General features: G+C 39.6%; 1 protein-coding gene across 6 annotated transcripts in view; it reads right to left on the bottom strand.

Annotated features, from left to right (window-relative positions):
* ZDHHC1 (zinc finger DHHC-type containing 1) overlaps nucleotides 1-14,462 on the bottom strand; it is a 31,975-nt gene that overhangs the window by 6,603 nt on the left and 10,910 nt on the right. For all 6 annotated transcript variants that reach the window (XM_068955893.1, XM_068955894.1, XM_068955895.1 and 3 more), the window contains 4 exons: nucleotides 10,993-11,105; nucleotides 3,558-3,643; nucleotides 2,037-2,130; nucleotides 782-893 (listed from right to left, as the gene is read on the bottom strand). In XM_068955893.1, coding sequence (XP_068811994.1) covers nucleotides 782-893; nucleotides 2,037-2,130; nucleotides 3,558-3,643; nucleotides 10,993-11,105 — 405 coding nt within the window. The remainder of the gene's footprint in view (nucleotides 1-781; nucleotides 894-2,036; nucleotides 2,131-3,557; nucleotides 3,644-10,992; nucleotides 11,106-14,462) is intronic.

The following is a 14,462-nucleotide window of genomic DNA, read 5'->3' as shown; positions in this document are numbered from 1 at the left end:
CGATACAGTTGCTTAAGTAGCCTTATACTGTTTTTGAAGATTTAGTTTTTCCTCTTGCTCTTCTGACTAATTTTTCCTTTACAAATGAAAGTGATCCTTGGTAAAGCCAGATCTCCCCACAATAGTTTTTACCACAACTTCCTCCCCAGAAATAAGGAACAAGCATCACTATTGTTCAATTGTGATGCTACAGTAATATCTCAGTCAAACTGTCAAGAGTAAGAACAGCCCTTTTCCTCAGCTATTCTAGGACTAAGAGTTCCAAGAAATAACCATTTCAATTGATTTTAGATTCACAGGTGTTCTGCTCTTTACAAGTTCCTCATGCTCTCTTGCTTTGCTTTTCATTTCCTTTCCCTTTTCTTGTGCCCTCTCTGTATATGCTCTATCGCTCTCTGGTCTCTCCCTTCATTTGCTCTCCCTTCATTTCCTTCCTGTCAGTTAGTTCTCCTGTGGCTGCTCTGTCCCTTCTTCCTTGCGTACTACTCTGTTCACTCTAGCTCCAGTTTCTGGTGGCAGCTCTTGTTTCTTTCCCACCTCTTTCAAAGCTGTAATCCTTGATAAAGAGCATAGAGAAGCTGGCATCACACACCCCATTAGCTCTTTACAACACATATGCTTCCAAAGTGAAGTCCATGCTATTTCTTTGGTATCCCAACAAGAGTTTGTTCTTCACGTCTTTCTTCTCTCTGCTTTTTAGAAACTTCTTTCTATTTATTCCTTCAAATTTCAGCTAACTGGAACAGTTATAGAACAGAGGAGCTGACTGGTGCATTCTCACCTGACTGGGGATCTGGGAAAGAGGGCCAAGGTCTAGTGTGTGTTTTAGATCTGCTATCCGTTGCTGAGGAAGGAGCTTTATGCATCTTCTTCTTTCTTCTTTTTCTTTGTTGCTGTGAAAGCAAGAAGTCCATGAGAGGAGAAGTCATTTAATTAGCCCAGAGAAGAGGCACTCAGGTTTTTTAACTGCTATCTCTTTTTAACTCCTCCTATTTTTAAAAATAAGCATTAGGTATGACCAAAGACCAAGAGTATTTTGTAGTTTAAGACCCACAGAATTACAGAATGGTTGAGATTGGAAGGGACCTCTGGAGATCATCTAGTCCAACCCCCCTGCTCAAGCAGGGTCCTCTAGAGCATACTGCCCAAGATCGTGTCCAGGCGGGTTTTGAATATCTCCAGTGAAGGAGCCTCTACAACCTCTCTGGGCAACCTGTTCCTCTGTCACCCTCACAGTCAAGAAGTTTTTCCTCATGTTCAGACGGAACTGCCTGTGTTTCAGCATGTGCCCATTGCCTCTTGTCCTGTCACTGGGCACCACGGAGAAGAGCGTGGCCCCAGACTCTAGTCAAACTAGAAAAGGGGACTAAAAGTCACATAGCACAGGGCATACCAAGAGAGAAACAACTCTTGTCCAAAATACAAGTATAGTTGAAAAATATTTTTTTTTACCATTTAGATGACAAGACTTTGATTAATACGCCTGGAAGGGAAGGGAGAGAGCACCACTACCTGCCATTTGATCAAGGAAGGGGGGAACAAAATCTGGACATGAACCCCAGGAAAGCAGAAAACTTGACCCTGGACAGCTGCTTCATATACTAGAGCTTTGTATCCACTCATAGTCTTTCCCTGGACAGATGATCTAACCTCCAAATTTGAACGTATAAACTGTTCAGTTTTGCTCTACAGAAACGTACAGCTTGTTATGTCAATGAGGTAGTATTGATACACTCATTGACTGCATTGGAACATGAAGATATTGTACAGGCTGCATGTATTACAGCTAAGCTGTGAGCTTATGAAGGAGCCACACAATACATCTGATGATATGTGTGAGCTAAGACAGGAGAGTCTCTCTTGGATGCAGTGACTGCCTGGGATAGCCATATCTGCACACACATGCTGAGGACAGAAAGGGCATGTGTATGAAGGAGGTTAGCCCAAACAGACTGCACTAAAGTGAGTGTGCACCCATGCAGCTCCATGAATTGGCAGCATTAGAAGCTATGGAAGGCAGCAAGTCTCCCACTTACCTGAGAAGGGATTGCAGGCTGAAGAGATTGGAGGTCAGGAGAGGAGCTCTGCCCAAGATCTGCTTCATCATTGTGGACATAGAGCTTTGGAAAGCTAAAATACATGGCAGACATACGAGATGCTTCTCTAAACACTGCTTAACTTTAATGACTTTAATTCTCTTTGCACATACCTAGCTTCAGTCAGGCTGACTGAAGCATCTCTTGCTTTGCACAGCATTCCAAGCACGACTGCAGTGTAACTGTTCCTGCATAACTGCGCACAGACTCCGAAGGGTTTCCTCTCCCCTCCCCAGGGACAGGAGTTAATAGGCAAGGCTTAATTAAGAGACAGACAGGGATGCTTTTTTACCATGAGTGCTTTCCTAAAGAAAAGCAGTTCATCTGCTGTAAATGTTGCTGTGGTTCTTGTCTCTTGATTCCCTAAAACTGTAATGAGCTCATTACAGTTATTGCACAAATAAATTGCACAAATCCACCCAGAAATTTAAGCTGATAACAGAAGACACCATTTTTTTGTCAAGCCGTGGCTCTTAGCAGCATATTATAATATTAATACTCTGTGATGTAATCTGGCTTCCACATGCAGTTGAAACTATTGATTTTGATAGAAAAACCTTATGGCTTGAGAAGAGATATACAGATGTAGGGGTATAAATGCAAAACCATCATGAACTCAATCTGAAGATGTTTTTAAGACTGATTTCTTTCCCCAGATGAAAAAAGGGCTTCTAACAGAGTGTTTTCTGTAGTAGACTTTTTCCAGGGAAACAGGAAAGGGGTCAAAAATAATCTATTCAAGAAAAAATCTAGGGAGAATGGAAACAGTTTAAGGTCAGATTTTCTGATGCAAAAGTATGCTAGGACATTGTGTTGAGCAGGTCATATGACCAACTGCTGAACTGAGGCATAGCAGCAAAAAAGTGAAGGTTTAGGGTAAATTTCAGCTGAACTTATGCAAATGCTACACTTCCATAGACATGCCTTGTAGAGGCCACTCAGATGACCAGGTATGTACAAGAAGCTCTCAAAACTGCAATAGCTGGGCTTTCTGTTTAATTCCAAGGCAAGCTCAGATAATCATTCACTGTCACTTCCTACCCAAAAGCTCTCTAAGCTTAATCCCAAACTTAACAGGCTTTCACATTTCCCTTTTTGCTCACAAAGCAGACTCAAGGGTGCATCTATGACAAAGCCTACCATCTCGCTTTTAAGTTGCACTGTAGAAACTTTTTTATAAGTTTAAATGCAGCTCCCAGCTCTATTTGAGGCAGCCTCAAGAGTAATTTTAATACAAAACAGTCCAAGCAGAGTTTTCTATGAAAGATACGGAGGGGAGGCAAGCACTTCTGCAAGCATTTACTCTCCTGAAACTCAGAGACTTCAGCACACCTTGGTCAAAACATTGGAGCTCCTTACTCTCCTAAGTATTTCTGGCTCAGGGGCCATCAGTGACTTTGGTGATAACTTTCTATTCAGCATACACGCTGCTGGGAGCCTCTTATCTATAACTTTACTCACTTTTTTCCTGAAGTTACAGCCGGAGAGTCCTGTACTTGAATATCAAGGTCTGTATAGCCAGGTTTACCTGAAAAAAAGTCTGCTTCCTAAAAAAAAGAAGAATTAACATTTTCAGAACAGTATGGACACACAGTGGAGGAGACAGAATCGCACTACAGAGATGTTTTCTTCCCCCTTCCTCAGTCACACGCCAAGGATTTTCTGCACTTATAGTGAGCACAGCTGAAACTCAGCAGAGGAAACTTCTGCTTAAGTAAGATGGAAAAACAAGACTGAGAGAATTGGAGATCCATGATTCATTTCATTCAGTCCAGCCAGTATTTCATGTGACTCAACTTACAATCACATCAGAAGAGAGTTATGGAGACCAGCCTAACATTTCTTGGGACTACACTTAAAATATCACTTAAAGGCTTCATTAGCCATACACTTCAATAACAGGAATTAAGTGCAAAAATCTTTTTCATTTAAAATTGAGGTGACAAAAAGAAAGCACACAATGTATAGGAAAAAAGGTAAGTAATTTCTGTTTCTTATGTGAATCTTGTATGGCTAATAACATCATGCTATTTTTTCAGACAAAAATGCTCCATCTTACTTGTTCTATTTAGGTACAGATGAATTCAAAGTAATGCCGTCCTGAATTTTAAAATTACAAACCTTTGTATATACATAAGAAGGCTTAATAAGTAAGCCTCCTAAATCTCAGAGTCTACATTATAGAAAAGGGATTCCATTCTCCCTCAAAAGCAGTATACTCTTAAGACGGTCAGAGTACCAAGTGATGCAGTTTATGAAGCTCAGCATGCTCAAGTGATCATTGACACAGGTGTGCTGGTTCACTATACTTTTCCTAGCTGCTCTTAAACTTGAATAATTAGCAAAAAAATTTCCTGTAAACATTTAGTGCACAGACTATAAAGACAAGGATAGATTTTGAGGCAGATTTTTTTGGTAAAAATATGTTGGTAAAAACTTTTTGTGGTAAAGATGGGGAAGACTTTAATTGCAATTGGCAATTTTAGCTATTAAGCTTAAACAAACTCAGGGAGACCTATTCTTTAGAAGAGCCTGATCAGCAAACTTGAGAAAATGAAGTCAAAGTTGGACATCACACAAACAGGTTCCTGAGGGACCCAGGGCCTCTGCAGTTCAACAGATTCATAAACAATGTACAAAAGGGTAGAACAGTGAGATGAAGTCTGTTGCTGATACTCCCTTATGTAAGGCAATAAAAATGAAAGGCAACTGCAAAGAGTTGCAGAAGATTCTTGTTTTATTGAATTATGGGGTGATAAAATGGCAGATGAAAATCAATATTGCTAGATATAAAGTAATGTACATAGGAAAAGCAGTCTAAACTTCATATAAAAAGCAATAGTCTGAACTAGAAAAGAATTCATGGAGTTCACGGTCAGCTGCAGCCAAGAAATCATTTCAGATGATAGGAATGAGAAGAAAAGACATAAAAGCACAAACAGAAGATAGCTTCATGCCACTGAATAAATTCATAGGCAGCATGGACACTGAATACTCTGTACAGTTCGTCTCTTCTCCCACTGAAGAACTGGATAAAGGTTTAGAGAAGACTGACATGGCCATTGAAAGTAAGGAACAGTTTCTGTACAAGAAACGGCTAATGGGCCAGAGCTTTTCAGCCAGGAGAGGAAAAGCCTCAGGGCAGGTAGGAGTGGTATGAAGAAAGCAAATAGGGAACAACTGTTTACTGTCTCTCTCTACAATATTTAGGTATCATCAAATAAAACAATCAGGAAGTATGTTCAAAACAAACAGAGAGAAGATTGCATTTTCTGACCCAGTATGTAACTAAACGTAGCGCTCATTGCCACAGGATCCTGCAGATGCTAAATGTTATACCGACTCAAGAAGAAATTAGGAAAGACTGTGGGAAAAACTTGCATGGACAAAGCCATTAGAAGCTGTGTGTTCCAGAAGCCCCTAGACACTATTCCCAAATGCTGGGAGAGTGTTATGGGGCCCGTACGTATATTCTGTTCCTGTACTCTTTTTCTTAGCCTTCACACTTGACCAGTGTCAGAAGCAGCACAGTCTGGTCTGATCAACTTTGGCTGGTCTTCTTTACATGCCAGAAGAGAAATTTCCAAAATTACTAGCTACTTTTGAAAATCTTGGCATGAACGTCTGGAGTCACGTTACTCATTTAATTGTTGATAAGAGAGTTTCCAAACTGGAAAGACTCCAGGTTTGTTAATATTTGTAACATGTTCATGCTTTAGTGGTGATCCTCCCCCTGTACTCAGCCTTGGTGAGGCCACCTCTGGAGTACTGTGTCCAGTTCTGGGCTCCCCACTACAAGAGAGACATGGCACTACTGGAGAGAGTCTAGCGGAGGGCTACAAAGATGAGGAGGGGACTGGAGCATCTCTCCTGTGAAGAAAGGCTGCGAGAGCTGGGCCTGTGGAGCCTGCAGAAGAGAAGCCTGAGAGGCGATCTCATCAATGTGTACAAGTATCTGAAGGGAGAGTGTCAAGAGGATGGGGCCAGACTCTTCTCCGTGGTGCCCAGCAACAGGACAAGAGGCAATGGGCATAAACTGCAACACAGGAAGTTCCATCTGAACATGAGGAAAAACTTCTTGACTGTGAGGGTGACTGAGCACTGGACCAGGTTGCCCAGAGAGGTTGTGGAGTCTCCTTCCCTGGAGATATTCAAAACCTGTCTGGACGTGATCCTGGGCAATATGCTCTAGAGGACCCTGCTTGAGCAGGGGGGTTGGACTAGATGATCTCCAGAGGTCCCTTCCAATCTCAACCGTTCTGTGATTCTGTGAAAAGCAATTTGCAACTAGTTTGTAAGTACTCACATCAAATTTGAAGAGAAATGGTTTAGTAGTTTTAAGCATATAAACTTTCCAAGGTTTCAGGTTTGGGAAGTATGCTATTTTGGGTTCACTATTATAAGTAGGGTTTTCCTGCGAGCAGGATTAACAATCCTCATGAATTTACTACATGCACTTCAAATGTAGCTTGCAACTCAGGTCAGGTCATTGCTCATCACTGACTGAAAATCAAATGTGCGTAAATGTTTGTCTAAGCTCCTTGGAGACCAAATTCTTAGCGCTTACATTCAAGTCTCATGCATGTGGCATCACAAATGAAGGAGACCAGATGCAATCTTGTATCCTTGCAATTATATAGTGGGAGAGATCTAGGTCTTTTCAGAGGAAACTACACTGTGCCTGAAATGAGCTGCAGCGGGAGACATCCTCGTAGGACTGTGACCATTACAGTGCACAGTTACTGAAAACAATCAGGACTCAGTGTCTACAAGCAGGACTGCAGGCCTGGCAGTTCAAAGGAGATTAATAAATGATACATCTTGAGAGCTTCATGAACAACTCTTTCCAAGCAGGGAATAAAAGGGCTTTTTAAAATCCATTTTGTCCATTTCAGCCTTGTAAAATATGCATGGCCAAAGCAGCCACATAAAAGAAAGTAAACCACAAGGGCTATCTAGCAGAAATAAATGGAAATAGACTTGATCAGTAGAAAATAGAATATTCTCTCAGTATTAGAAAAGCTACACTTAGACAGCTACTGTGCCCAGCCCCAGTCCTCCTCAGCTCCCATGTAGCCCTCAGCAGCATGTCCAGTCTCCTTCAACTGCAACAGCAAGATGAAGCTACCCTTACAGATTGTGCTTTTAGGGTTCAGGTCTTGCTCTTACAGCAAACAGACCACTCATTTGTTTGCCCAAGTTCATTGCCACCTTACAATTCCTGGCCATGCTCCATCTCTCTCCCTTCTAAAGGCAAATACCAGCTGTGTCTGCCTTTCTTCCCAAGCTCTACGATTACAACTTGTGGTCAAATTCAGCTCCCTGCCCACAGCAGCTGTCCTTCTCATCATCCATTTCAGTGACAGAAAGAAAAATACCCTAAAACACTGTCAAGTTGGAGGAGAGGCAGAATCGACTGGAAAAATGTGATTTTTGGCCCAGGGAAACAGAGTCTGCTGCGAGTGTTGAGGCTGAGAATAAAGACTAGACTGAATTTGACCAGACATTAGAAGACAGAAACAACACTGAAAATGTGAAGGATGCAGAGTAAAATCTGTTTAGCGTTTAAAATCAAATCTCATCAACCTTAATTAGTGTCCAAAGTAAATCAACAACAATATAATGACCAAGAAACCCAACCTTTATGGTGAGGATATCCAGAATATAAAGAAACAGTATCATAAAGTAAATATTATTGCAAAGATAGCTATTAATCAGAATTTCTAGCCTATGGTAGAGTAATGCAATGATATACTCTTTAGGATACCATCCTATCAGCACCCCTCATTGTATGTCCCAAAATTAGGGTCTATATGGCAATGTCTTTCTAGAGACAAAAATAACTACAAAAATATACAACTGCTGACTAACCAACCCATAAATTTAGTTCAAAACAGGCTCTACTTTGGTGGACATATTTTTTTATGCTTATTCAAATAGTGAGGGAAGTTGGTTGCTCAGGCATTATGTTCCAGAGTTACCTGTAAAGGTCTCAGTCATATATTTGGTTCTGTGTTATTTTCAGGGTTATCTTCATAGTATTATTTCTAGATCTTTTTCTTAACTATTCATGCAACTTTCAGTAAATTTGGATATTATTTCAAGAGAACAGATAAATAACTCATAGTGAATGCCTTTTTATTTTTCAAAATATATTAAAATGCCTATCCGTTTAACATATGTATGATGTTTCACTAACAAAACAGAAATGTCTCTTCACAGTGGATTCTTCCTGAAGAGTTGTATCCAGGAAATAAAAAACTTCCTACTTCTCACTTGGTAATACTCAACAACTCCTCAAATCATGAAAAAGAAAATATCATAGTACTAGTCTATAGGAGGTAAACCTCACCTTCTATCCCACACCATTCAACCCTCACCTGTCTTCTACTGTACTGATGCTTCCATATACCACTAATGATAACAACACTTAAGAGTGCTAAACCTTTGAAACTTAGTGAAAATTGCCACCCTTGTGATAGGGATTATACCATTTCTTATAAAACTGTGCACTAGTTAAAAGTAGAGCTTTTTCTACAAGCTGAATTTGTCTTCTGTATCTATGTTAGTCTGCCATATAATGAATGCTGTCATAATACTGATATGCATGGCACAGGAAAACTGTGGCTTTAGACTGGTCTCTATGACAAATTTTTTACATCTCAGCTTAGGAGTGTGAAAAAAAATCACATCCCAACAGGTTTTCACTCTGAAAGTCAGCTCCCTGGTGTGAATGCAGCTATGCATTAAAGCATAGTTTTTGGTTTAGTTCATATTTCTTTGGATTGTTGTGTAACTATCTGCAGAAAAACTTTTACTTACACGTGCTGCTTTGGCTATCATTACAGAGCCAAAGACTATATGTCCAACTTTTCTGCATTTTTGTGATCTCTGAATCACTTAGTACTTTTACTTTGTGCATGTTCTGAGAAGGATCTTTATGTGTACATAAGAATCCTTTAATCTGAATGTGGCTGAAGACTTAACAGACAAACGTGTAAAACTGAAGCCAAAACCAACACTCAGGCTTGAATGAGACTCAAATATATGTATTGAAGGGGAAACACATGCTTCTTCTTATTCCCTAAAATGAATGAATAGTTAAGAAAAAGGTGGGAACAGCATGATTTCCATTTTCTGCTTGCAACATCTTGGATCAATTACAAAGGATTTTTATGCTCGAGCTAAAAAAGGCTGTAGTCAACAGAACTTAGTTCATAAAAGGCAAGTCACTTGGTGTACTCCTACTCCAATCTATTTGTTTGTGTTTATCTCTGGTTGCTATGTCAGAAACAAGAAAAATCTGGTGGGTTAACATTTTTCTTAACAACATTACTGGGCATCTTCTAGTTTTTATTGTTCCCCAAGGAACTGTAGTCCTGAAATAAAGAACTCCTTTTCACCCTGCTTCTTCTAGGCTTGCTGCTTCAAATTCACCATATTCACATAGATCTACACAAGCACTGGTGCACACAGGAGAACATCACTGAACGGTCCCATCTCAAATATACATAAGTACAGAGTCCACCTTTGTTCAGGTATATTTTCAGTATCAGTCAAAATTCAGTAACAAGAAAATGATTTGACCTAAAGCTTTATTTTTCATTTTGATGGTAAGCAAAGCTCTAGGAGACAAAGTGCCAAACATCTTTGTTGTTATGGAAACCTCTGTTCAAACTGAAAGTTCAACTTTTCCAAGCCAGCAAAAAAATGCATATGAAAAGCTGAGGTCTCCATACTACACAAAAAGGGAATTCACTCATTTTCCACTTTCCTCTGATAGGGAAAAACCACTAATGAGTCCAGAGATAATGATAAATTCTAAATCAGGAAAAATGTATGTCTACATACAGGAGAGAAATGAATTTCTTATGAAATATAAAATCACTTGTATAATAGGTAACTACGGAACTAGATGGAGTTACAAGGGATCACAGAATCACAGAATAATTTAGACTGGAAAGAACTTCTGGAAGTCCCTAGGCCAATCTCCCATTCAAAGCAGTACAATTAAAACAGTCAAATTTTGAGAATCCCCAAGGACGGAGCTGCCTTCCAGCAAAGTAAGTTACATCAAATATCTGAATGAATAGCATATATGCCACTGCACAGTATGGTAGCACTAAAAAGCTTGTAGACCTCTTTTACAGAGATACAGATCAACATCATAATAATCAGACAGATACTTATCACTTTTGTAGAGCTCAATTCAAATAAAGCAAAGCTATCTAGGTCCTTTCTGAACAGAATTTGTGTCCTTTCCTTTTTCAAGATGGCAAAACAATTTGATATCAGCTGCTCAATGATTAACCCCAATTTCTCCAGTCTTAGGACGTGTCTTGCTCTTAGACATGAGACCACTTGCACAAGCCAGCAAAATGTGACACTTCCACCAAAACAGATGATCGTGTCCTCCCCAGTAACAGGACCCTTTCGACTCTTCAGTCACGTACTCTCATGGTGACACAAACATTTACGTGACTGCTTGGTGAACCAAACAGGAGGGAACTAGCTCAGTTATACACTAGCTCAACTATCTTTTTTTAAAGTATAACCTTATCCAGATGAGAATCCCCCACCCTGTTGACTGTGTGACTGTAACAAACAGCTGCACTGGCAGAAGGGAACAGATAGTGCAGAGACCAAAACAAGTGGCTGAGACAAGAGAGTGGGTGGGACTGATTCTTTTGAAAGTAGTGCTTGCTTATGCCTAAACTGTTCTTCAGGCTACAGGCTTAGACTCTCTCACATTCTACTAAACTCCACCAAAGTACCTCAAAAGTCTTATCCCTAGCAACTGCCTCTAAAATTTGGAGCATGCAGAACTGAAGCAAACTAGATACAGCAGATAAGTGAGGCTGTTTTTTGAGAAACTGATTGAAAAAACAACAAGTACCTGACTGGGTCTCACTTGGGAGGGACAAGATTCCAGTTGTCCATCTACCTCTTTCACCTCTTGTTGTGGACGCTGCTGCAGAATGTACTCATACGTAGTCAATTTGTTCCACACTGGGAAAAAAGGAAGGGAGATATCAGTGCGTGAAATGCCACCCTCCAATTACATTTACTTCTCGAGAACGATTCAAATAACATATGCAATTAAATAGTAACTATAAACATGAAGAGTCAGATACTCTAAGACAAAAATACCTTTGTACTTGTACACTTCTTCATAGTCACACTATTCTTCTAAAGTCTCATCTATTTGGTATATTCTTCTATGCTATAGCAATTTATTCAGCATATTCCAGAGAGATGCAAACCCATTATTTAGATCCAGTATGTTAAAGATTTGAATTGTACAGAAAGCTCAGAGAGTTGTCAAAAGATATCTAATGCTAACTGCAGTCTTGGAAACTAACTGTAATCTTCCAGGCTGGGGAAAATCAAAAAGCTCCAACAGGTTACTTTGTCCCATAAAGAAGATAGAGACATCTATGTTCAAAACAATGAGCATCAAATGCTTGACTGCTGCTGCCAAATCCTAGAGACATCCAAAGTTTACATGTGACTGAGTTTATACTCTTAAAGTCCTCCCCCCCAAAAAAACCACATCTGCTTCCATGCATGACCAAAAGTATGTCTATATTGACATTTCTGAGCAGCTTGGTTCTTCATGAGACCTAAAACATTATGAGGATCTGGAACTCCATTATGAGGATTCCTCCCCTAATGAACCTGATATGGTAAGTATTTTTAGAGCAAAAAATACAAAACCAGCTGCTGCACTTTTTTTAATGTGCAGCCTGGTAGTCATTCTTCCTTAATACAGTAGCATAGTAGTTAAAGCAGATGCCTAGGATAAAGAGAACCAGACTAAAATCCTTGCTCTGCTTGAAAACATTCAAATCTGTAATACCTTACCTCTCAAAACCATGCACAGGACTACTTTGCAGGGAAGTGGGGGAGAAGAGAGAAGAAGGTGCCCTCCTGTTAGAGCAATAACCTTCTTTTCATGAGTAAAAAAGAATTCAAGAACCATTTCGGCAGGAAGATAGAGCATAAAAAGGAGCGTGAGTTTGTAGCTAAGTGATTAGGGATTGCACTTTACAGGGGCAGTGCAGGGTGCTAGTAAATGCTCTTAGAATTGTTTCTGTATGCTTTATTTGAGAAATAGAATATTGCTTCATAAATAAAGGGCTATATATCATCTTCACTTTAGAATTCTTTGGTTTCTGAGTACTTACCAGTGCAACTTTTAAAATATTTTAAGGAGTTATTTAGTTAAAAAATACTGCATTTATCTGGCTAGATAACACTGCAACATATAATCTGCAACATATAATCATAGCTTATGAAGAACCACATATTCTTTCCTATACTCCCTACTAAATGTTTTTGGGTTTTTTTGGCCTCTGAGTACCAAACCTCCCTGCTCCCTGAAACCCCCTTCCTCCAAACTTCTGAAGTGCCATGATCACTGACTGAATTGAATCTCAGTCAAGACTGGTAATTTAGCACACCTGGAGCTACTATTTTGAGAACAACCTACTTCCTTTTGAGTGATCGCAGGGAGCAATTAAAAAAGTAGACCACTTCTGAAAATTTTTCTGTGTTCGTAACAAAGCAAGATTCTAAAACTCTAATAGCTGTACCTTTCTAAGTTATTTTTTATGTGAAACTTAAGGGCAATTCCACTCACAGAGGTGCTATTTTCTTCCTGTAATTTAAATATGAAAATCAGCTTCCTGAAATAAATGCTTATAAACTATAATTATGTTTTAATTTAACCTGTACCACTAGTCCCCAAAAAGGCTAGACAGTTCATTTCAACACTGCCTGCTTGGAAACATTCAGAAGAAACTACTGAAAATTAAAAGTGTGAAATAAGATGAATATATAATTTTTCTTTCTTTAAAATAGACATGCTTTGTCCATCTGAATCCCAGCTGTAATGGTAATACTTGGGTCTTACATAACACAAAACTTTGGCCTCAGTATGGCAGCATCACTCCTTTTAAGCAAGGACATACACACTGCACAACATTGATCACAGCTGGAACCAGTTTCAATGGAGTAGTAGACTTTAATGTAATAAACATTAACAATAATTAAATTTTGTTTCTATGCAAGTCATAAATATTTAAAATTGGGTCCAAAAGAAAACTTAATTTGGCTCAAAAATTATTTTGAAAGAGGAAAAAAGATCACCCCAAAACAAAAACAAAAACAGGACAGAAAAAAAAGGGAAAACTGGGATAACACCTACACATTACGGTTGTGCAAGAGAAAGCATGTCCTTATTCCAAGGAGGGAGCACCCTCTTGTGGACGTTGCACACAAAAACAGGGTACAGCTCACTACTAAACTGGATAATCCTTTCGCTGCCATCGAAAGGAAGTTTTCCTGGAGTGGCCCCAGCATTGTTATGCTTTTAGTCTTTCTACAGTGCTAGACTGACCTTTGAAATCTCCAACTGTCATCATTAACCTAGCATAGTCAACTTTCAATTATACAAAGCAAGCGAAATCACAGACAGCGTGACCAAATTTAATTATGCTCCAAGAAATTCTAAAAGGAAAACAACTGTCAGTGACTCCGTTGACTGCAACATGAATGTCAACCGAAGAGCCCTCATCCATCAAATGCTACACTTCACAAGTGTAACTATTTTGCTTCTGGAACTTCAGTGGTTTGCGCTGACCTAGTTTGTGGTGGCACCAGTAATCGCTGTGAGCTGACAACATAAAAATCCATCCAAGGATAGTCTGTAACTTGCATTCTCATTCCTCTTCCATCATGTACCTTCTTCTCTAGTTCTGGCACCAGTGACAATTTCAAGTGTAAGATCTTTTCTCGTCATAACTCATGTAAGGCAGCCAAGTAGCACTGGCTTCATTTTAGATGATGACTGAAAAAAGGGTTTTTGATGCCCATCTGCACTTCCAAATATAAATTTCCCTTTTGGATGGAGCAACAAATGGGAGATCTAACCAAAATCCCTTCTGATTACTTCTTCCTCTGAACTCCATGAATCATTTTGTGTGAATATAGTACAAATTCTATAATGAGATCTTTATCTGGGATAGGACCCCTATTAGAAAATCAAACCTATACTGTCCACACTTACCTAAGGTAAAGGAGAAATAGGATCTCTCATATAATCGAAGTACAGTGAAAAAAGTCACAAAAGTCCCTATCAGCCAATCTGAATCTGCCATCGCTGGAACTGAGCTGTAATTAACTGGTTCGTCTCACTCGGCCTCCCTTATGCTTTGAGTTCCAAGATGGAATAGTTTAGGTACATGAACGCACAGGCCTAACTTGGGCCGCATCTTGCACATGCACTGCTAAGCCTGCCTGGTACTGCAGTTGTGGGGGACTGTGGGTCAGTAGAACGTAGCTGATCTTAGTAGTCTGGGATAA

The sequence above is a fragment of the Struthio camelus genome, chromosome 10, assembly GCF_040807025.1.
Source record: "Struthio camelus isolate bStrCam1 chromosome 10, bStrCam1.hap1, whole genome shotgun sequence".
Classification (NCBI taxonomy): Eukaryota; Metazoa; Chordata; class Aves; order Struthioniformes; family Struthionidae; genus Struthio; species Struthio camelus.
The sequence above is the reverse complement of the archived record's forward strand: the minus strand, read 5'-3'. Positions and strand labels throughout refer to the sequence as shown.